We start from the raw sequence: 25817 nt of genomic DNA on the forward strand, positions 1-25817 counted from the left end.
GAAAAAAAGAATTTGGATGTTCTGCCAATTTGACGCATAAATGTTTAGTATTGATATTACTTCATTGTCTATAGTAACTTTTAGCAAAATATAGTTTCCCTGATTATCTCTTCTAATTAGGTCTATTTAAAAACTTGAAAACACTTACACAAACTGATACAAAGTGAAGCAAGCAGAACCAGGGACACATGATACACAGTAACAGCAATACTATATGAAGAGCAACTGTGAATGCCTTGGCTATTCACAGCAATACAAGGATCCATGACAAGCAACCCCAAAGGACTAAGGATAAAAAATGCTATCTGCTTCCAGAGAAAAAAACTGATATCATCTGAATACAAACCAAAGCATATTTTTCATTTTCTTACTTTCTTTTCTGTTTGTGTTTTCTCGCACAAAATGGCTAACATGGAAATGTCTCACATTGATCTTTTGTTAGCTATCCTAATCCAGAATTTGATTTGACATATTATTATTAAATTGCTTGGTGGGGAACATCAGGAGATCTTGGATGGGTTACTGCCTCTACTCTACCATTCTGTCCCCATTCCAATCTGTAATTTCTTAAGTATAAGGAGCTCTCAAGGAGTTACTATCTCTGCCAATGTAGATTAAAATTGTCTCTGCTTTACAGAGTCACTGGGGCCACTGACAAGTTAAGTGATTTGCCCAGATTCACACTGCCAAAATGAGGTGGGGTTAGGGAGAGACTTGAACCCAGGTCTTCCTAACTTTGAAGGCAGTGCTTTATCATCACTACCACTTACCTGTATATGTTAATAATTAGTTAATTTGAAAGACTGGGGGAAATTACTGGTCAAGACAAGCAATGACTAACAAATTTGATTACATATGGACTATCTTGGTATGTGGGTGGAAGGTGAAAAAGAATGTACGCATTCATTACTTTATGGGCTACGATTACTATAGATGTCAGTTTCTTCCTTAAACTGATATTTAAGTATTTTTGCTTCTTATTCAGTTATTCAGCTTTTAAATAAATACATAAATACTTTGGAGAAATGCTAATTTTCAAAAATCATTCCTTTTGGGGATTATGTTAGAACTTGTGAAGCTCTGCAGGAATCTTATAGGGATTATTTTTCTCCTTCAATGTGTAAGTGCATTTTTAGGATCATTATTTTTAAATCTTAGTTCCTATTTGTGCCCAGAAGTCCCAATTTCACATTCATTTCACTGTTTGTGAATGCAATTAACCACTGCCATCAAAATGACTAACACAAAGGGGATTGGAAACAAAAAATAATTAAACTATAAAAAGGAACACATGCTTGAAAATTTTATTTTGTTCTGTTTATTATCAGGACAATTTTCTCAACTTTAACTTTACAAAGCACGCACTAAATTTGCGACTGCAACACAAATAAGTAGGCACTTATTAAGCACCTATATTATGCATGTGATACTGCTATATGTGTGCTACCATGTATCTCCACTGTGCTGGGAATACAGCAACAATAGCCAACCTGTGCTCCATAAGCTTTCTAATCATCTAGATAAGCTCATTATTGCCTACAGAGTCCTGTTCAAACTCCTTTCCTGGTTCTCAATGTCCTCCACGATCTGGCACTCTCCTCACCTTTCCAGCTTGATTTTATATCACTCCCTTAAATCTCTATGATACAGCCAGAGGGGACTTTTCATTAACCCCTGTATATGTTCCATACTTTTATGCCTACCTAACTTGGTTCATAGTCTTCCTTATTCCTGAGATAAATTCCTCCTTTCCTTTAGAGCAAATGAATTCCTATCTATCGTCCAAAACCCAAATCAAATATCATCTCCAGGCCAACAAATGTTCATTAACTATCCAGAAAACATTCCCTATCCCCACAGTCAGTAATGAGGATGGTGGGGGTGGAAGTGGGGAGGAAATAAGGATTTAAATGGACTTCCTAAGAACCAGGCATTATGCTAAGCACTTTACAAATATTATCTCATTTAAACTTCACAACAACCCTGAGAGATAGGTGTTGTTATCAGAAACTGAGGCGAACATAGTCTAAGTGACTTCCCCAGGGTCACATAGCTAGTAAGTGTCTGAGGTCAGATTTGAAGTCACACTTTCCTTGACTCTAGGCCTAGCTCTATCCACTCCTAGCTGCCCTAATGCCATCCTTCCCCCATCACCAACAACCCCGCATAATACTTTGCTGCTTCTCTCTTAGGTACTTATCATGCTTTATTTTGTATTATGTATGTTATCTCTTTTATGAATCTGAGGAAAGTCAACAGAGCACCAAGGTAGATCCTTTTTGGAAGACTTAAAGAAATATGAGGACAAAGTATTATATGGGAAAAAGGCATGGATTGAGTGAGAACTGCCATGGTGGAAGATGTACCCATATTAATGAAATCACAGATATATTGCAGGACTGAAGGATAGTTGGATAGTTTTCATACCTGTATCATCTAAAATTTGAATCTACACCCTTACTCAGCTCAATCTAGGGCTTAAAAAACATTTACTAAGTTGAATTGAACTTACGATTTATCTTTCTTCCCTGATAGAAAATTAAACATTTTATGGCTTCCTTTTTCATGACTCTGTTCTTTGACTTTATTTTGTCAGTTAAAATGTATAATTTGGAAGGTTTTTTTAATAACACGAAATGTTTCATTTTACTATGAAGTGTTGAGCAAAAGAGGTGAGCTCATGAATCTGATTCAATGATTCAGATTGTATGAAACATGTGAAATGCAACAAGAAAAACGTTAAAATCAAGTGAACTCCTGAATGATGAACTACTGTGCAAAGCTGACTCAGCAAGCACACCATACATGTGCGCACATACAGAGAGAGAGAGAGAGAGAGAGAGAGAGAGAGAAAATGACAGAAGTTCTTAAAAGATCAGGCAATGCTTAAGGGCTTAATATCCCATAACGTGAAAATTGTTTGAATATTAATTGATATTTTGCTACAATGTAAGCTTGTCATTTTAAAACTATATGTATTTAATACTATTCTAAGAAAACATATGAAAATATGCTGTTTTCCAACTATGTGGCTCTACAATCTATTTTTTAGGCTTTTCTGAGCAATGTTTTTTCTTTGTTATATATCGTATTATAAATCTTAACAACTAGGCTGGAAAGACCTAGCAGGATCTCTGGAGATGGACATTCTCAACACACATAAATGATGTTGAAAAGATTTTCACTACCTGCTTACCACTAGTTCATTTCTCTACATCCTGCAATATGGGTTCTGTCCCCACTACTTCACTGAACCATCTCCCCCCAAGGTAACTGTGACCCAGTGCTTAGCACAATGCCTCATATATAATAGGTGAATAATGTTTACTGATTAACTGATGCCATGACAGCTAAATACAATAGCTATTTTTTTTATTTCTCCTTCCCTCATCCCCTTTGAGTGTTCTCCAGCATCAGACATAGTGGACAATCCCCTTGGATTTCCATGTCCTCTTATCTCTTGGGAGAGGGTACCTGATGCAGTGGAGAAGCAGGAAATGTGAAGTTAGGAGACCTGGGTTTGAATCTTAGTTTTGATTTTCCGGGACCATGGATAAATCACTTTTCCTTGCTAAACTTCGGTTTCTTTATTTATAAAATGAGATTAATAATGTCTGTTCTCCCTTTGCTAAAGACCTACTAGGTGGAAACAACTTCATAAATCCTGAAGTAATATAAAAACATAACATGATTATTATTCTGGTAAATTACTGTTCCAATGTGGCACGGTAGAAAACCACTGGATTTGGACTGGGAGAGCCCAGGTTAAAATTCTGGATCTACTATTTACTATCAGATGAGATGCTGAGGTTAGTCAATTAGCTCCTTTAATCCTCCTCTTTCTCACCTTCAGAAAAAGGAGTATACCTCTAAAATCCCTTCAACCTCTAAAGTCTATATGTACTCACCTGATTCTCTGTCCTTCTGTTCTTCCTCAGCCCCTATTATGCATACTTGATCTTACTTTTGTTCCTTAAACACTGGTGTGACTCAATTTTCTGTCCATTGTCCTCTATTTTCCTCTCTTTACACTCTTCCCTGGCAAGCTATTTTACTCTCATAGCTTCAATCATCTACAAATGACTCCCAAATCTATATCTAATTCTACCCCTCCCCCCCAATTCCTCTTATATCTGCAGTCTCATATTTTCAACTACCTGTTGGATATCTCAATCTGCATGTCTCACTGGTATTTTAAACTCCATTTTATCAGAAACTGAACTGCTCTTTTCCCCTGTTCTGTACTCCCTTCTCCCAGCTTCTCAATTTCTGTTCATAGCACCACCATTCTTCACCCCCCCCCCCACACACACACATAAGATATAACCTTGGATTCATTTTTGACTCTTCCTTCTCCTCTCCCCAAGTAAAATGCTAAAGCTTGTCATTTCTGTCACTTCTATAGGACCCCTCCCCTTTGCACCTGTACAATTTCCTAGTTTAAGGTGTTATTTCTTCTCAGTTAAACCATTCTGATAGTCTCCTAATTGGTCTTCTTACCTTCATCTTGTCCCTTCTCCAATACTCCCTCCATACCACTGGCTGAGCTCTCTTCCTTATACACTGTTTTGGCAGGTATCTTGTTTCCTGAGATACCTTTTCCTCTCTCAACCAAATAAAGCAGAAATTCAAGATCCTGATATTTAAGCCTTCTGTCATCTAGATCCAGCTTACTTGTCCAGTTTTATTGCTTGTTGTCTACAGTTATCACTCCTCTGAACTTTAAATTATTGTTTTATTAGCTTATTTGTTTACTCTCTGTCCCCCACACTTTCAAGAGAATATAAGACGCTTGAGAGTAGGGACTATTTTCATTTTTTTGTATCTTTAATTTTGAGAGAAACACTTACTAGCTATGTGGTCCTGGGCAAGTCACTTACCCTTAGCCTCAGTTTTCTCATCTGTAAAATGGGATTATTAACAGCACCTACTTTCTAAGGTTATTGGGAAGACCAAATGAAATGATATGCATAAAGTACTTTGTAAACCATGAAATGTATAAACAGTAATTATCACTATAATATATAGTGAGTTCTTACTAAATACATCTTTAATTGAATAGAGTCAATTTAAAATCACATATTCTACATTACAACCAAACCAGGCTGACCTCCAGGTCTGGTTCTTTCCCAACCCTCTCCTCTCTCTAGGTCTTTGCTCAATGCTTGGACGGGACTCTTCTCCCACAGTCTCAAGCTATTAATGTCTCCCTTTCCCTTCAAAGTTGAATTCAGATCTAATATTCTTCTTGATGCTTTCTCTGATAGTCCTTGACTTGTCAGTCAGGGAGATAAAACTGATGTCCTCCTCCTCAGATACATTATGTCACTTTGCTTGAATCTTTCTTTTGTCCTGTATATTTTTTCTTGTATCCCAGTTATTTCTGTGTTTGTCCTCCTCCCTACCCCCACTCCTATTAGACTGTAAGTTCTTGAGAGAAGCATTGAGGTTATATTTCTCATTGTTCACCCAATGGCTCCCACATAGCCCTGCATATCATAGTAGTTTAACCAATGCCTGTTGAATTTAAAATGGTGGAGAAATTTCATCTGAGTCATAGACAAGACACTAAATCTGCCCCAAGGCTTTCCTTGGTTTAAGAGCAAGGTAGAATTCTCAAGTTTACACAACCTTGTACTTTGTTTCTCAAGTATCACAGTCATTAAATATTAATTTTTTGCTAAGTTTTTTTTAATTTCAGCTCAATTTTGTCTTAGTGAGTTAAAATCATAAAGATTTTTATTAATACGTCTTCTTTACTCATTCACAATCAATTCTATTCTTTTTTTTTTAAATAAATACACCAAAGAAAAGGCCTGGCTTTCTGAAAGTGGCACTTCTTCCACTGTAGTCTTAGTATAGAGATCATTTCTCTTTCCAAGGGTAACATAACCCCCTCATCAAACACCTACTCTTCAGAAGGGTATATAAACTGTGAGCCATCTGCCATGACTGTCTTTGGTCTAAGAGAAGGGCCAAATGACCATCTTTTTATTAAACCTGGCCTTATTAATAAAATGATTAAATTACCCCGAAACTGTGTCTCTCAAACCTTTTTAATTAACACAATATCAGACTGTAGCTATGTAATCAAAGGATGGTCTTTAAGTTAAAAAAGTTGAGAGCTGATGATTTTTGCTCTTCATTAATTAGGGTAATTCCTAATGAAACCAGAGCATATGTTATTTTAATATGGTACTTTGTGGGTACCACAAGTAGTACAAGTACCTCAAAAATATGAAGACAGAAGTAATATTACCGTCAAAGGTATCAAATAAAAGTAGTCTGCCTTGCAGCCCTTTCTGAAAGTTAACTGTTCTCTTTTGGAAGGGAAAATTAAAAATAAAAATCAATCTTTAGTGCCCTCTAGTGGACGAAGATAAGTGATATAGCAGAGAAGGTTGTACAATCTCAAAAGTTCGATAGTTTTCTCGTTGGTAAATTCCAAAGAAAGGGTCAAAAAAATCCTATAATTATAGGGTATAAAATTCCATAGAGACAATTATGAAAGAGTATAATGACAGCCTCTAAAGCAGACCTACACAACTTTACAGTAGGTAGGGGCCAAAATCAAAATAGGTTAAACTCCTTCGGGCCACCAATAGGTTTTTAGGGACTCATTTTCCAAGTAAAGGTATAATTAATGATTAAATTATTTTGCAAATAAAACATATTAAAAAGGGAAATTTCATTTAATATCAATTAATTACACTTACTACTTAAGATTTTTATCATGAAATCACATTAAGATTAAAAAATTGCTTTGCTAAGCAGTGCATGTTATATTTTTCAGGTTTTCTTAATGTTTACATTTAGTTAATGGGATATATTAAACTTCTTGTCAGCAATCAGTTTATCGTACTCTGGAATCATGTTTGAAATCAATTCCTTTAGAAATCTGAAAACTAAGCTTAGCAGACACTTCATTTCCTATGTTTACTTTCTGGAAAAACCATTGTTCCCCACTAAGATTTTTCAACAATTCGGATGCTTTAATTTGTTTTTCATTGCTGTCCAATTTGCTTAAGTCAGGATGTTTTGAATCGAAATGGCAACAAAGATTGTACTCCTTCGGAATGACTATTACTTCTTGGCAAACAAGGCACAATATTGTGTCCCTTGTATAAGTAAACAAGTATCTATTTGTCCACTCTGGATTAAATACTCTATGCTTTGATTCAATCTTTTGTTTCTTTTTATCACCCATTTTACAAAGTCACTCCAAAAACTTTAATGTTAGAACCAAAAAAAATCTCTACTGCAACTGCTCACAAAGAAATACTGAGCTGAGTGCCTGGCCTTGGAGAGATCACCAGACACTGATCTAACTTGGAGGGGGGTTGTGCAGCAAGGGAGAGGAAGAAGCCCTCCCGTTGTTGCCACTCATCGCATAGCAGGAGTCAGCAGCCTTATGTGTGGCTGCACCCACTTTGTCCCTGTTTAACGCCAGTAAAAACCAAAAACATAGGGAAAAGATACAACTCTTGCTCCTCCCGAACTAGAGAGAGACAGACAATGGTTGGTTGCCACAGGTCACCTGACAAACGAGAGGGAGTACAGTGGCAACCCATCTGCCACGTTACATGATGGGCACAATAGTGACTAGTGCAAGGCGGGTTAAGAGGGGCATGGACAAAGCACTCATTACATCTATAATTTCTTTTACATCATCTACATTTTCCACAAGCACCTGAAGTTCTTTGGCAGGCCACAAGCAGCCCCCATTTGCTGTGCAGGCTGGTTCTAAAGCATAATTTTTTTTTCCTTTTTCCAGAGGTACTTCTACTTCATTGAAATATTTTTTCATCCACTTCATATAATAAGCACAGACATGTATTGAAGGGAGTATTTAATTTTTCAAAATAGGACAAATAATATAAGTGTAGCATTTCTAAAATTTTAGGTAGGCACACTACTGAAAAACCTATTTTTATGACTTTTGCTTAAAGTTAAAATCAAATGAAAACACTTAAAATACTCCATTTTTATACTTCAGTATTAAATATCTAGAAGGTACCTCAGAGAGCTTCTAATCTACCCTCTTCAGATGACATATCACACCTTTCACAAATAAAGGAACAGAGTCCAAGTGAGGTTAAGTAATCTCTATTGGTATTTCATTAATGTAGGCAAAAGTTAAGGAGATGCCCTTTCCACAGCAGAATAAGTAAATGACCACTCAGCAGCTTTGTGCCTTAGAGAGTTACCTAGGGTACTGTGCTAAGATCACTAGCAGTGAAGGTTCATCCTCCCTGTCCTGTACTCCCCATCCCAAGGGGTCTCTGGACTTGATTGATGCAGGGGGGTGAAATCCAAGCTTCATCTCCCGTGATGCGACTATCTGGTCCTTTCAATGATACTGAGTTACTTCCTGGTCTTCTACGGGAATAAAAAGGCTCAACAACATGGAGTACAGATATTTCTGACATGATGGCTATCCCAGGAACACCTGAGTAATCTTGTATCCTGCTGACTATATCTTTCCATAAAGAGGTGGAGGGTGAGGTGGGAAAGACTGAGTCTACTTAAGCTAAGCGCTTTGGTGGGTATCCTCTATGTACTATGGCTAAGTAAATACTGTTTAGCCACTGAATGACCTGTGAGTGTCCCATTTCATTTCAACACAAAACCTAAAATGACAATGAACTGGCCTGAATCAGATCCATCCATTATAGGTACTGAAGGGATAAATGACTGGTCCAGGGTAACACAGCCAGTAGTGTCAGAGGTGAGACTTGAAAATGAGTTTTCTGACTCTGAGATCAACCTTCTGTCTACCATACCAAGCAAGATAATGGCTTGTCACACAGACAGAAAGTACCTTCTAAAGGATAAATCAATCAAGGGCTTTCTTGATTCCATGTCTAAAGCTCTAACCATTATATCACATTGCCTATCTATCACATAGGTGACAGGGTTGAGAATGGAACCTAGATCTAATCTAAATGTTGAGTCTCTTTTGATTCTCTGAAAGGCACTTAATGGTTAGTTGTTGCTTTGGATTTCAAAGAATTATTGTTGCTCAGTTGTTCAGAAATGTCTGACTCTTCACGACTCCATGGATTATAGCATATCGGGCCTTTCTGTCCTCCACTATCTCTCAAAGTCTGTCCAAGTTCATGTTTGCTTTTTCTATGACACAATCTATCCATCCATTTCATCCTTTGTGCTCTCCTTTTCGTTATGCCTTCAATCTTTCCCAATATTCCAGTTTTTTCCAAGTCCCATCTTCTCATTATATGACCAAAGTACTTAAGCTTCAGCTTCAGTATTTAACCTTCCAAGGAAAAACCTGAATTCATTTCTTTAAGTATTGACTGATTTGCTCGCCTTGATGTCCAAGGGACTCTCAAAAGTTTTCTACAGCACAATTTGAAGCACCAATTCTGTGGCGCGCAGCTTTTCTTTACTGTCCAATTCTCACTGCTGTGCATTGCTACTGGAAAAGCCATAGCTTTGACTAAAAAGACCTTTGCTGGCAAGGTCTCTGCTTTTTAGTATGCTGTCTAGATTTGCCACAGTTTTCCTTCCAAGGAGCAAGCATTTTTTAATTTCATGGCTGTAGTGGCCATCTGCAGTGATCTTCGAGACCAAGAATATATGACACTGTTTCCATTTCTTCTCACTCTATTTGCCAGGAAATGATGGAACCAGTTGCCAAGATCTTAGGTGTTTTTTTTAATGTTAAGCTTCAAGTCAGTTTTTTTATATCATCCTCTTTCACCCTCAAGAGGGTTCTTAATTCTTCTTCACTTTCTGCCATCAAAGTGGTATATAGTCTGCGCATTTGAAACTGCTGATATTTAGGATTTGGCAATCATAGAGTTTATCCTATAAAATGAAAAAGAACACTTTATAAAAAATATATTTACCCAGCTTTGAAAGGAAGACCTCCAGTGAAGGAGACTTGACTGCAGAAGAAGGTTATTATACAATGGGATGACTCTAATTGTTGGTAAGTCTGTCTTCACATCAAATCTAAATTTCTACTTTGTAACTTCTACCTTTTGCTCCTTATTCTGTTGTATGGGATCAAACAGACCCAGCCTAATCTTTCTTCCACATAATACAATTCTCATGTCACCCCTAAGTGTTTTCTTCTCCAAACTAAACATTCCTTGCTTAAATTAAATTCCTTTAATTAACCTTGTTATTCTATGAACTAGATGCATTTCACCAACGTACATGCCCTTCCTAGGACATACTCTGATTAGCCAACATCCTGTCTAAAATGTGATTCTTGGAACTAAATATTTTACACCAGTTATAATCTGATCAGAGCAAAGTAGGACCATCACTACTCTATTCTTGAAAATTTTGCATCACTCCCAGATTTTGTCATTTGCAAGAACATCCACAGTTTACACCTACTTTTTCAAAATCAGACCTATGACTTCATCAGTTTATAGAGGCTCGCAGTGAGAGAACACTTATCAAAGAAAATTAGTACCTTCTCTACAATTCAGTCTCAGAAAGTTGAAAAGGGCACTAAGAGGTTGAGTGACTTACCAAAGGTCACAAAGTCATTATGTGGCAGAAGCAGGTCATGAACCCCTGACTCAGATTCTAGATCTTAATCTATTATGCAATTCAGCTTCTCAGTTTTTAACTATGTCAAATAAAATCCAATACAAATCTATGTAATGACTTCTAATTCAACCCAAAACCCTTTAGAAAGTATGAAAGTGTACAAAGGAGTCATGAAGGAAAATGTTATTCACATCCAGATAAAGAACAAATGGACTCTGAATGCAGAGAAAAACATTTTTTTCAACTTATTTTATTCTTTCTCATGTCTTTTTTACAATCTGTTTCTTCTTTCACAACTGTGACTAATATGAAAATATTTTTATATGATAGCACATGTATAGATTATGTTGAACTGCCTAACATTTTCAGAAGAGGGGAGAGGAGGGAGAGAGGGAGAAAATTTAGAACTCAAAATCTTGTAAAAAGGAATGCTAAAAATTTTCTTGACATGTAACCATGGAAAAAATAAAGTATTATTAAACTTCAAAAAAAAAGAGAGGATGAAAGTATTCTTACTTATGTATCACAAGTGTTTAATTTTTTAAAATCAACATCTTAATTACAGATAACCTGAAATTTTGTGAGTGTGGGTACTTCCTCCACCAACCCAAACCATAAGCACTTTACAACTGGATGCTCTTAGAGAATTACTGTGACTGAAAAAAAATTCCTGATCTCGTGGTCCAACCAGTGTTTAAGTCTCTTAATATTTCGCTAATCCATACTGCTCCTCAAATAACAAATATACAGTATGTAGTTGAACATTTGTTGTGAAAGTAACATTGGATACAAGTTATTTTAAAATGAGCCAAGAATCAATAAAGAGTTTTTAAAGTCACTGACTCAGTTGATAAGCCTAATTATTTCCCCAAATTTATCACACTAGTTACATTTTTTGAGGAGAAGGGACAGAAGTCAAACATACCCCAAGCATATCGTCTTATGAACGACACTATTTCATAACATCTCCGTACCACAGCATTTCTCTGATAAAATTTTCATATTATAATAAAAGAATTATAGTAAGAACTATGACCTCATTCTTTTTTTCCCCACATGCGCAGAAGCAACAAAAAGCAAGAAGGGGGAGGGGAATAGAGAAGGATTGCTTTCACTTCAACAGTTGAATGTATTATACTGTTTTTTTTTCTCTTGTAAATAATCACAAATAAGCATCAAGGCAAAAATGTGACATTTTTCATCACCAAAGCACAATCTAAAACCAATGTTTCACTTAAAATTAAAACATCATGGTTTTTAACATCGTACTTTCACTAATTCTCATAACTCTGTATTTATAAACTTAGAAATGCATGATGGAAGTCTAGTGTTCATATATATCTCCAAAAATTAAAAAAAAATCCGAAAAACATATTCACATAAATGGTCCTAGTCCTTTTCATCTTCTCTGTCCATCCTTGTTCTTCAAATGATTGCTTAGAAATATAGACACTTAATGTTAAATGTTTTAAACTTAAAAAACAAAATCAGAAAAGACAAACTTAAATACTATAACTAAAATAATACAAAATAAGAAAAATAGTATTGCCATGTGCACAGCAGAACATGAGAGGATTCAAAATATACATCAATAAATTTCCATTTCAAGAAAGCCTACATAACAAATACTACACATTATGTTGAGAGCTTTCCATCTTTTCTTTAATTCTTTCAAAATTTTCTTTTGTTCTCTGCTATGCACTTTTTACTTTGTTCTTTTTTGCTCTTCCCCCAAGTCAGAAGGCTACAATTAAGTCTGTGTGTATACACACATATATGAATACATACACACACATATATGTATACATACATATATAGACATATTTACACATACATATGCTTAGATATCAATAATTATACTCACATATAGACATATACATTCATATGCATCTATGTAAGAACATACTATGCTTCTTTACCCTCTGCTTCTCTTAGGGTGGATAACCTCTAACTTCGTAAGTCCAAGTCTTTCCATATTTTTCCAAGTCCACCAATTCATTATTTCCTATACTACAGCAATATTCCTACCTTGTAGTGTTTTAAATAGTCCAAAACCACAATGATAAATATGGCTGACATAGAGTAGTTTCCCTGTTTTTCTCTTTTGATTAAATCTATTTTAGCCTTAACTTTGTCTGAGATAATGATTACCACCCCTGCTCCTTTTTCCTTAACAAATCCTACTCCCAATCTTTATGTTTGTGCATATCTCTTATTTCCTATCCCTCCTGACTTCTCTACTTTACTTCTACTCTCTACCTTGCCCTCCTATTATTTAACCTAAACACCCTCCCCCCAGGATCCCTCCCTTATCCTCCCATTCCCATTAATCTAAACACCCTTCTATATCCCCCTTTAACTTATTCCCTCACCATCCCCTCTAAAGATTCCTCCCTTATCCTCTTCCCTCTTCTCTACTCCCTTAGCATTTTATCTCTTTCTGAATTGAGAAGACTTTTATACTCTTCTAGATAGATATTTATTGTTCCCTCTTGAACCCATTACCATTGAAAATAGGTTTCCAGAACTAACAGCCCTCCCCCCTCATCTAATTCCTCTGTGTCAGTTCATCCTCTAGCATCTCATTTGTATAAGATAACTACTCTTTTCAGCTGTTCCTAAATGGTTTTACTTTATAAAACCATATTAAACTCAGGTCTACCTCAATCTTTCTTATAAAATACTCAATTTCTAATAACAATCTTAGACATATGGTTTACATTTTACACACATAAAAGATAAACAGTCTGTCCTTATTGAGTCCCTTGTAATTAGTCTTTGGTATGTACCTTATATTTCTCTTGGCTCTGTATGTGAAATCTCCTATTAAGTTCAGACTTTTTTTTTCTTTAACAAAATCCTGAAAGTCTGACAATTCATTTTCCATCCAGGATTATGTTTAGCTTTGCTGGGTATATTTTCAGCTGAAACCCCAGTTCTTTTGCTCTTCAATATATAGTGTTTCAAGACCTGTTGTCTTTCAGTGTCACTGCTACTAGGTTTTGTGTGATTCTAACTGTGGCACCACCATATTTAAGTTGTTTTTTTCTTGTTGACTGTAATATTTTATCCTGGAGTTTGGGGTATCAGAATTTGGCTAAAATATTCCTGTAGGTTTTCCTTGTAGGATCTCTTTCATGTGGTGATTGGTAGATTTTTTTCTATTTCTACTTTCCCCTCTTGTTCTAATGCTTCAGGAAAATTTTCTTTAATTATTTCTTGTATTATTATATCAAGATTCTTTTTTTTATTAATAGCTTTCTGGTAGTCCAATTATTCTTGTCTTCTCTTCTTGATCTGTTCTCCAGATCAGTTGTTTTTTTTTTCTTAATGAGATGTTTCACATTCTCTTCTATTTTTTCATTCTTTAAATTTTGTTTTATTACCTCTTGGTCTCTTATGACTTCTCTTGCTTCCCCTTGCCCAATTCTGATTTTCAAGTTGTTTTCTTCCTTAACATTCTGGATCTCCTTTTCTAATTGGTTGTCTTTCTTTTCATAATATTGTTTTTTCTTGGATTGTTCTTTTTTTCCTAGTTTTTCCTCAATCTCTCTCATGTGATTTTTAAAGTCTTTTTAAGTTATATGAATTTTTTGGTCAGGTGACCATTTTATGATATATTTATGTAGATGAGAGATTTTTGCTTCAGTAACCTCCTCTGAAGATGAACCCTGGTCTTTTCTATTCTAATAGTAACTTTCTGTGGTTGAATTCCTTCTACTATGCCTGCTCTTTTTTTTTAATTTGTAGCAGCTTATTTTTTGTAATCATCCCTAGTCCTGAAGTATGGGAGATGGTGCCTCTGGCCTCAGATCCTTCAGTTCCCCCTTCTGGCCTGAACCTGAAAGCAAAACCCTCAACCTCTAATAAGTACTCACAGCCACCTGTATCCCTGCCCGACTGTTTCTGAACTCACCAGGTGTGTGCTGATTCCTTCTCACCCAAGGCCATGTCTCACCAGCACATCTGGGGCTGGCATTCCTTGTCAGCAGATAGGCTCAGACGCCCAACTCCCCTCACTGTCCCAAGGATAAAAGTTCCTGTGGCTGGGGTTGAGGCTGCCTCCCAACCCTGCTAACCCTAAAGCTTGCCACTTGTTGTTTAAGCAGAACTAGCCTGGAGGTGTTTACACTGCATAGAGACCAAACCTCATCCCAGAATTTTTCTTCAGATCCCTTATTGTCCCAAAAGGACCACTGTTCTGCTCCTAAGCTTATTTAATTTTACTGCCTTATGTTTGCCCTGAGGCACTATTTTATCTCATCTGTGGGAAGAATCTGGGAAGCTTGGAATTTTCTAACTTAATCTGCCATTTTCCTAGAATCCTCTCAAATTAATGGCAGAGTGAATAGAGCACTGGCCCTGGAGTCAAATCCAGCCTCAAACACTTGACACACTCACTAGCTGTGTGACCTTGGATAAGTCACTTAACCCCAATTGCCCTGCCTTCCCCCCCTATGAAAAAGAAAAGAAGGATTCTTAAATGTTAAAGACCAGTCTTGTGCTGGATATGGAGTTAGATGAGCTGGCTTCAAATTCCAGCTCTATTACTTCTTTCCTATCAGACTATGGGCCTCAGTTTCCCCAACTGTAAAATGTACTAGAACTCTGAGCACCCTTGCAGCTCTAAATCTATGAACCAAGTCATTTTCTGAAAACAAGCTAAACTAAAATCATACTTCCTATAGTTAACAGCCTATATACAACTATGTAGTTTCTCAACCCAAAACCCCATGAATAGACATTTCAGATATTGACTTAAATTGTTTTCTAAAGTTTACTATAACTGTGCCCTAAAAAGTTTTGACAATATTTATTGCTTTTTTACTTATTATCATGTATTTTTATTTCAAAAGAAATTATTTAATCCAGGGATAAATAAAAATTATATTAAAATTTTTAACTCAAAACAATAACTATTAGGCATGAAATTTTAAATTTAACTGAAGGAAATATAAAAAAAAACAACCAAATCACTCCAACTGTAAAAAGGATGAAAAAAATGTTAACAATATTTTTAAAATTCAGGCACCTGGGCCAAGGCCCGATAAAAATAAAGGACAATAAAAGAACTAATCAACAAACAAGTAAAGAATAAAGTGAATGTCAACGAAGGTAAAATCAAAATTGCTCAAATAGTGGTCACACATACATGGAATGAACAAAGACAGAAATAAGAAAAGTATAAGGAGCCATTTGATGAATTGACTGGATCATTTTAAATCGAGTATTCTTAACCTTTTTTGTCATAGATGCATTTGGTAGAATGGTGAAGCTTAATAGTATTGTACTTTACTGTCTAGGACAAACTAAATTTCAGTTAGAAGTCAGTGAAAATAAAAATCCATTTTTTTTCTATCCACGTTTGTAGCTCCCCTGAAATTTATGCACAGATTTTGCAGTTGACTTTGCTTTGAGCGAAGGAGGGCTGTGCAAGGTTACCAGCCTCACTTTCTCCTCCAGAACCATCTGGTTCCAGTGGCCTGATGGAGGGGAGGGGAGTGGAGAGGAGGGGAAATGATGACATAACTTACAGTTGACTTTGATCATGATCCTCTTCGAGAACGAGGGACAAACACAAACTGTGAGTAGCCTCTCCACTCTTCGGCTCCCCTCTGCTCCCCCCCTCCCCTCTTCTCTCCTCTCCTCACCTGAGGGTGCTTTGCCCAAAGGAAGGTACATTTCAATGGCTGAAAGCTGCCTCCTTAACTTTGGGTTTACTGGCTAGATTTCTTTCTCAAAAAACAAGCCTTAAGCCCTACTCACTCTGTAGCTCAGAGATTGGACAATAGGTCCCTGCCCTCCTAGCACAAGATGAGTGTAAATACTAAATAGTAACCATTTCTCCTTTGGGTAGCAACCCTGAGGGTCTTCCCCTCCCACTTTGATTTTTTTTTGAGGTTTTGATTAAAGGGGGCAGTCCTTGATTAGCTTCTTAAAGAGGCCTATTCACTGAATGGGCTTTACCTCACTAGAAGTGAGAACCTGAAAAGACATTAGCCTGTAAAGGCCAGGGTCTCCTAATGCATCCTGGGTCACCTCCAATTGTCCTGGTGAATATCAGGCCACTGTAACCACATGGCTCTAGAGGAAAAAGTGAGGCTGGTGACCTTGCACAGCCCTCCCTCACTCAAATCAAAGTCAACTGCAAGTCATGTCATCATTTCCCTGATGTCATCGCCCTCTTTGAGAACAAAGGACAAACACAAAACAAAATGCATAGATCTATGACCCCAGGTTAAGAAACTCTGATCAAAAGTAACTTCAAATTAACAAAAGACTAGGTAGAAAGTTTAGTATAACTGAAAGATGGTTTTAGAAGTCTTACAGGAAGACACAGTTGTTTTATATTTCAACTACTACCATGATGTAAAGGCATAGAAAAAAGTTAAGAAGAAAAAAATAAGATTTTTCACACACTCATACAGTATTTTAAGGATTGTAAAGCACTTTACATACATAATCTAACTTTCAGTCCAGCCCAACAAGTTTTTATTACCTTCCTGTTATGTATATTGAAGACACTGTCATAAGCACTTGGGATATGAAAGCAAAACAAAACAAAAACAAACAAAAGAACAAACCTCTCTGCTATCAAGGAGCTTATATGCAAATAAATAATTTCTGAAGGGAGGAGAGAGTTCTAACAAGGATTGATAAAGAGAAAGGCTTCATTAAACTTCATTAACTAACTGATTAAATTAATAAATAAAAAAAATTACCAAGCGCTTACTATGTGTTAAGCATTGTATTAAGCACTGAGGACACAAATATAAGAGCGAACAAAATTCCTTCACTGAAAGGGTTTATATTCTAATGGCAGAAACAATTCACATATGTAGCTGATCCATCCCATTTGCTGATCCATCCCCAAAAGACATTTCATTAAATAGCATAGCAAAATGAATAGCAAGGAAGATTCCTATCCACCTCTGTCAAAAAACACAAAGCCACAATCACCCATGAGGGTGGCACCTACAGGGAATATGTGTGGCCAAGGAACTCATATGGCAAGGAAAAACCAGTAAGCAAGTGAACTCATGCCCCTTAGGATATGCATTCCACTGCAGGCACAACCAAAGCAATGGCACAGAGACCACAGGTGGAGTTTCAAGACTGACAGAAAAGCACATTCTAAAAATCTTGATTGAATGTTAAGTTTGTGATGGGAAGCAATGTACAATGAAGTTGGAAAGGTAGTTTGAAATCACATTGTTTAGGGATTTAAACAGCACACTAAAGACTTTGCATGTTACCCTAGATTCATTACTGAAGGCTCTACACTGGTGGTACCATATTGAGAGTGCTGAGCCTGGAGTCAAAAAGACCTAAACTCAAGACAATGCCTATCTGTGTGACCCTGGGCAAGTCACTTCAACTCTGTCTGCTTCAGTTTCCTCAACTGTAAAATAAAAATTATAATAGCACCTACCTCCCAGGGTTGTTGTAAGTATCAAATGAGATAGTTGTAAAGCATTTAGCTTAGAGCCTGGAAATTAGTGGCACTTAAATACTTGTTTTCTTCTCTCTCTCCCCTATGGCTTATACTTTAGGAAAAGTATTTTTGCAGCTATGTGGGAAAAAGTTTCAGAGGGTGTGGTGTTAATGTGATTAAAGATCTTCCTCACCTTCTCAATAGGGCCTTTGCTTACACCCATTCCTCACTAGATACAAAGCCCCAGGCCCACGGGCTTTCACTAACTAGATGACCCCAGGCCCACATGCTTTTGCTAATTAGGTCATGAGAGGTGTGAAGCCCTCAGAGCCCTAAGGAGACGGGTGGTAACACCACAGCCAATTGTATGTGCACTGAGTTCTAGCCAATCAGATGAGCATGAATTCAACCAATCAGAGACCTGAGTTCTAGCAAATCAGATGCCAGCCAGAACTGTATATGAGGAGAGCACAGAGTGTGAGAGCAGCAGAATTGAGAAGCGTACATCAAGAATACATTGAGGCATCGGACATCAAGAGGGTGCTGAAGAGCAGACGTTGAGAGAGCCAGTGTCTAGAGAGACTGCAGAATGGAGAGTACAGAGCAGAGAGTTGCAGAGATCAAAGAATTGAGAATCCACAGCATGGAGAGATTGCAGAACTGAGAATCCAGAGAATCCAAGAGGCTGCAAGGACTCTGGGAACTGCAAGGGCTTTCAGAACTGTGAGAGAGGATGCAGGCAAGCAGACAGGATTCATGAGTGATTGTTACGGCAAGGCCCCAGCAGGGAGGAAGGTTACGGGATGATTTGGTTCCTTGCTATCGTACAGTGTTATAATTTCCTTGTTTCTACATTGAGGTGGGCTTATTGGTTTTGAAATATAATTACTGCTATATCAAATTGGAGTTATTAGTCTTGGGATTTAATACTCTGGTGTCTAAATAACTGTTATACTTCCTCTAACTTCTACCTAAAGAGTTTTTCATACTTTGTGATTCCAAACCATACAGGCATGTTCATGGTCATCCTTGAGGTCATGAGTCTTGCCTTACTGATACAGAGGGTAAAATATTGAAGATAAGTTTCTATTAGGAAGCTGCACAATACTCCAGATGAGAGATGATAATTAAGGTGGTGAATATGTGAATGGAGAGCATGGTTGTGAATGATGTACATATCACAAGACTTGACAGGGAAGAGCTAAGGAAAACTCCAATATTACAAACCTATCTAGAAAGTTGATACTCCATGAGGCTGCCTTAAACAACAATTTAGAGCAAACATGGGTAAGAGAAGATAATTTTGCTAAAGAGCAAAATAAGGTTCTTGAAAAAGCTAAAGTCTTTCTAGCAAAAAAAAAAAGAACAAAATTTCCCAACATATATTATTTATACTTACAACTGGCACTGATCTCCTTTTATTCCTTTAGTTGTGCAGAAACATTTTCCTGTGTGCATATGACAAATATTTGCATGACCACTGCATGTACAAGCTAGAGAGAGAGAGACAGAAAGATTTGTCATAAATATTTACATTACAGAATATGCAGTTGTAGTAACAATGCTTTAGTTATACATGAATCTATATAATCTATGTCATTATGGTCAAAATTAACTGGTACTCAAAAATTACATATTAATTCATGGATGTTAGCCTTACCTAATAAAATAAATATTTTGGAACTGCTACAGTCTTAGTTAATATTTAAGGAACTCTACCAGTAGTATATATGTATAATAAGCACCAATTTTCCCCTCTAAACCATACACTATTTTGCCAATGTTCCCAAAATCTCAAATGAAATTCATCATGCAAAGGATATAAATATAGATGAGTGGGGGTGGGGTGGGGGTGGGTTTCTTGTCATGGTTTTCTCTTATCTAACTAGACTTTAGCAAGCCAGCATATAGTCACACAAGAATCAATGAATTAATCAATCAAGTATTTTATTAAGTGCATTTAAAAATTATTTTATTGAATGCAAGGGGTAGCTAGGTGTTGCAGTAGATAGAGTGCAAGGCCTGGAGTCACGAAGACTCCCCTTTGTGAGTTCAAATCCAGCCCCAGACACTCACTAGCTGTGTGATCCTGGACAAATCACTTAACCCTGTTTGCTGCAGTTCCTCATCTGCAACATCAGCTGGGGAAAAAAAGGGCAAACCACTACAGTATCTTTGAGAAGAAAACCCAAAATGGCATCACAAAGAGTGGGATGAGACAGAAAAATGACTCAATAACAACAACAATTTGCCAGACAGGAATGGCTCTCTCCCAGTAGAAGGTGAGCTCCTTTAAAGAACATACTATTTTTAGTTTTCTTTGTATCCTCATTACTTTGAATAGTGTCTGACATATAGTAAATACTAGCAGGAAATATGAACCAATTTTTTAAAGCAATCTTTTGAAATCTCGACAAATTCTCCAATTTTCAGGTATAATTTTATAGGCATTACTGACAAAAAGACAAGCAAGTAAAATTAGCCTACGATAACTATAATTTAAATAGATATAATATTGAGCCTAAAATAATATTAATGATGACAAATAAGGTTGACAAAGTACTTAAGCATAGTTGCCAAAATGATAGTCATATATAACATTGGTTTCACAATGTCATTTGGCAGCTCAAGAAGATTAAATGACTCCCTCTCACCTCTAGCATAAACTATAAACTTCTCATTTTGAGATATAAAGCCCTTTATAACCTGGTTTGAGCTCTGTGCAAGGAACAAAGAGAAGTCTAGTTATGACTGGACATTAGAGTGCAGAATGGGGAATAATGTGTGATAAAACTGGAAAGGTAGAAAAAGGAGGCTAGGTTGAGCTTTAAATGACATACAGCACTTTAAGTGGCAGAAGAACTCATTTTTCATCCTAGAGGTAATAGAGAACCCCTAAAGTTGATTAAATAGGAAAGAGAAAAGGTTAAATATGTAGTTTAGGAAGCAGCTGGGCCTAAGGTACATTGGAGAGGGGGAAAGACTTGAGGCATGGAGACCAATTAGGTAGATATAGAAATCATCCAGGCAACAGGTGATGAGGGCCAAAAGTGGGGTAACAGTTCTGTAAATGGAGAGAAGGGAACTTTTTTGAGGACGTTGTAGATAGAGAAACAATGAAATTTGGCAACTAAATGGATACTTGGGATGAATGAGAATGAGCATTCACAGATGACACTAAAATCATGGACTTAGGTGAACAGAAAGATAATGGTGTCCTCAACAATGACAGGAAAACTCAGAAAACGTATGGGTTTATGGTACTGGAGCTCAGAAGAGATACAATAGGTAGATGTTTAGGTCTGAAAGTTACCTTCCTCTATCCAATGTCCTTCATGAATTTACAAAAAGATATTAATTCCCTACCTACAAGTGAGTACCACAAGAGTTTAATATTTCAAAAGAGCTATTTGTAATATTCTGGCTCTAAAGAGGAAATTGAGCCTAATATTATAGGTTGAATTGCTATCAAATACATGAAGGACATTTGATAAAAATATACTTAAGCTCTAACTTATATTAAAGTGTTTTCCAAATGCATTGAAGTTGCACTACCAAAATTAAATAATACACGTATAAAAAAGTTAAAGTGAACAGATTCATACAAATAAGGTGTTATTGCTATCTGACAAAACGGTAATTAAGCCCATAGGATCTGATGAGGTTACCAATTAAGAGAGGACAGAGAAAAGGAAAGAGGGCTCGAGAATGAGCATTAAGGAATATCCACAGTCAGGGGTTTAATATGGATGATAAGCCAACAAAAGAGAATGAGGAGGAATAATCATGTTGGATGAGAACCAGAGAATAATGTCATGAAAACCCAAAGAAGAGGGAGTATTCAGGAGGAGAGGGTACCATTTGCTCTGATTAATGAATATGTACAAACATATTCTCTAGCATTGAATACCAACATTTTGGCAATGTCAGGAAAAATAATGCTCTTTCTATAGATTTACTAAAGTCTTTCAAAAGAATTTAAAATCATTTTGTTTAAACTAGCTTAAAAATAGCACCCCAGGGGTACTATCCAAGCACTTGGATCTTAAAAATAAAGGCAAAGAGATAGAGTAGGCAAAGGCAGGAAATAGGGAATGAACTTTTTTTAGGTGGTAGTGGAAGTGGAGGGGTGAACAATATGATAGTTGTCCTCAAATATTTTAGATGCTATCATATAGAAAAGTGATTGGATTTATTTAACATAGCTCTAAAAAAAAGATCTTTCATGACTGAGTAGAAGCTACAGGGAAAAAGATTTCAGTTCAGTATCAGGAAAAAAAATCTATCAGTCAACAATGTTTAACAATCATCAACATGCACATTTATTAAAATTTACTAAGGGACTACTATATACTGAGCACTATGCTCGCAATAGAGATTCAGATAAAAAGAAAGAAATAATCCCTCTTCCCAAAGATTTAAAGAAAGGTAGGTTGGGGCCAGCTTGTGAAGGGTTCCAAAAGTCAAAGTAAGGACTTTATATTTAAAGCTAGAGGCAATGCAGAGCCACTGAAGTTTACCAGGTAATGACTGATTTGAATAGATATACATTTAAGGAAAATTACTTGATGATCTTTGTGAAGCATGGATTGATTTCAGGGGAGAGATCAGTCCTGGATATATCAATCTGTGGATCCTTAACATACAAATGGTAATTAAGCCCATAGGATCTGATGAGGTTACCAATTAAGAGAGGACAGAGAAAAGGAAAGAGGGCTCGAGAATGAGCATTAAGGAATATCCACAGTCAGGGGTTTAATATGGATGATAAGCCAACAAAAGAGAATGAGGAGGAATAATCAGGTTGGATGAGAACCAGAGAATAATGTCATGAAAACCCAAAGAAGAGGGAGTATTCAGGAGGAGAGGGTACCCAATAGGATCAAAGGCATTAGAAAGCTCAAGAAGGGCCTTGATCAGTAATTGGGAAAGAGAGGCAGATGGTGAGTCAGGTAATGAACTCTTTTAAAAATGAGCAAGAATGATCTAAAAGCTGATGGATAGCCATCACAATCTGTAAAGGATGAAAAATTTTAATAGTAAGAAATTCAAAGGATGAAAGATTCCTGAAGTGACAGTGAAGAACAAGAAGCACCCCTCCAAGACCACTATGCAAAGGGTAATAGGGAAGGTAAAGCCAGTGCAGACAGCATGGCCAGGGTCATCATTAGGGGGAAACAGACTGCAATGAGAGCAAGCAGATAGAACAAGTATGAGAGAAAGTGATCCAAAATAAAAGAAAGTTTATTCATTATGCGTCAGACACAATGGAAGGGAAGGGCAGAGTTGAAGTGTTTGTTTTAAATTAGTTTTTCTTTTCTCATATTTTGATGAAGACAAAAAAAATCCACAATATAATGTCCTATATCCCCTTTCTTCATACTTCTAAAAAGAAAAGTTGTATACACTCAGTTCCTCCACTTTCTCTCCTCTAACTCATTCCTCAACCTCTTGCAATCTGGTTTCCAACTTCAAGTGAAATTGCTCTCTCCAAAGTTAGACATGTCCCCTTCAGGGAATCTAAGTATACCTCTAAATAAGTCAGAACATCTTAAGTGAGGAGAAAATGGTTATCACAAACGACTGTAAAGCTAATATAAGCTGCCACTAGCAGCCCCCAAATTCCTTCTGATAGGACTTTTGAATGAGGCATCTAGGTGGTGCAGTGGATAGAGTGCTTGGCCTGGAGTCATAAAGACTCATCTTCTGAGTACAAATCTGACTTTACATGCTTACTAGCTGTGTGACCCTGGACAAGTCACTTAACCTTGTTTGTCTCAGTTTCCTCATCTGTAAAATGAGATGGAGAAAGAAATGGCAAACAGCTCCAGTATCTTTGTCAAGAAAACCCCAAATTAGGTCACAAAGAGTCAAGACATAACCGAAAAAAACTGAACAACAAGGTCTCTTAAATAGAGCAACTCACATCTCACTAACAGTAGATCTACAGAGATGACTACAAAGAGAAGGGAGAGTACAGTCATTCCAAGTACCATGTCTAGTTACTCTAACCATTTTTTTTTCTTTTTAACTACTCATTTCTGCTACAACCTACTGCCTGCTTGACATCTCCACCTGCATAACCCAGAGGCATCTAAAACTCAACAAATCCCAAGCTGAAGCCATTCTTTTGCTATAGAATGTCATTCTGCCACCCTATTCAATATCTGCAGTCTGTCCCCAATGCCTAGAATTCTCTCACACCTCATGGAATTGCAGTTTTCTTCAAGTTCAGCTCAAGTGCTTCCTCCTACATGAAATTTTTCCTGATTTCCTCAATTGGTAATGTTACCATTTACACAGCAAATTACTTTGTCTTTACATTGTATATACTTTATATTGACTTGTTTGTGTAAATGTTGTATCCTTTCAGCAGAATGCAAGTTTTGTGAAAGCAAACATTGTATCCTCACATTTTTTGTATGCTCATTATGAAGTACATAATAGATATTGAATGAATTAATAAAGTATTTATTAAGGACTTACTATGTGCAAAGTATGGGGGATACAGATAGAAAAGTAAGACAATCTCTCTTCTCTCAAGGCACCCACACAGGGGAGAAAACATATATGGAAGCTCTTAGCTACAAGTCAGATGGAAAGGTCCTGTGGTCCTTGGAGAGTAGTGGCAAAGCAGATGGTAGTGTTTCTCCTCTGATTTAATTTCCACTCGTAAAATCCTGTTTCTGATGTTGAACCATGTGATAGTGCCAAAGTCTATGGTGGCAAGAACTTTATATTCTGAGTCTTTAGTAGCTATTAATTTAGCATCTATTGAAGCAGTTACCAGGCTGCATCTCCATAGGAACTGCTTTCTGGGTTGATGCCCGAGCGTACCAAAGTGGTCGCATTGCTATTCCAAAGGCCCGTGGGCTCAGGGTCCTGGGTTATCTTCCATCTGGGTTTGAGGGGAGATAGTGATCAAGGTGGTAGAAGTAGTTTGATTTGTCTGGCCATGCTTCCTCCCATCTAACCCTCAGGGTGCCCTGCTGCTCCAACTAGACGGGCATAGATTTTCATTAATTGCTTGCTAAATACAGTTTTTGTTTGGTATCTTCAGTACCTAACATAATACCTGGAAGATATTTAGTAAATGCTTTATGATTGATTGAATATTGAATGAAATACAGTTAAGCAAAACTGATTAAAACAATGTCAACATCAGAAATCATATGCAACATTATGTTCTCTATTGAGAAGAGAGAAAGGTTTAATTTTGATTTCTTTTAACATTGCACTATATGGGCTCCCAAATCTCAAGATCCATTTAGGGACATGGCAATGAGTCCGGTTTGGCTGAACCAAAGTGCCCATAAAGTGGGGAATAATGGGAGAATGAGACTGAAGAAAAAGTATGTTGGGACCAGATTGTTGAGGGCCTTGAATTCCAGATGAATCAATCTGTAATTTAGACTGTAGTCATTTGAAACAATTGGGGACATAATGAAAACTGTTTTCAAAAGTCATATCTAAGATCAGGTACAGTACAGATCAGAGGAAGGAAGGAATGGAGTCAAGGAGGCCAATTACATTATGTTATAATATCATAATTGGGCTCATATTATATTCCATAAATCAAATGCTTGAAGGCCTGGATTAAAATAATGTCAATGGACTAAAAAGGGACAGGATACAGGCCCATAGAGTGGGAAGGTATAATCTGCTCTCTGTACTCTTTCCCCATGTCCTTTCAGGTATCATTCAATCCCTTTTCATTCAATCATTCTGTCTGAAGATTTTTCTTTTAGAAAAAATTTATTATATTTTAATAAATTTTTGATATCTTTTATTTTTTATCCTTCCTAGATTTCCTCCTATATTCCTCTCTTCCCCCCTCCCAGAAAGCCATCCC

At 36.8% G+C, this 25817-nt stretch overlaps 1 protein-coding gene across 1 annotated transcript in view; it reads right to left on the minus strand.

Moving 5' to 3' along the window:
* The window catches only part of ATRNL1 (attractin like 1), a 578692-nt gene that overhangs the window by 209958 nt on the left and 342917 nt on the right, over positions 1-25817 (minus strand). Inside the window, exon 21 of the mRNA XM_036736548.1 lies at positions 19365-19458. Coding sequence (XP_036592443.1) covers positions 19365-19458 — 94 coding nt within the window. The remainder of the gene's footprint in view (positions 1-19364; positions 19459-25817) is intronic.

Source organism: Trichosurus vulpecula, chromosome 8, assembly GCF_011100635.1.
Source record: "Trichosurus vulpecula isolate mTriVul1 chromosome 8, mTriVul1.pri, whole genome shotgun sequence".
In the NCBI taxonomy this organism is placed as follows: domain Eukaryota; kingdom Metazoa; phylum Chordata; class Mammalia; order Diprotodontia; family Phalangeridae; genus Trichosurus; species Trichosurus vulpecula.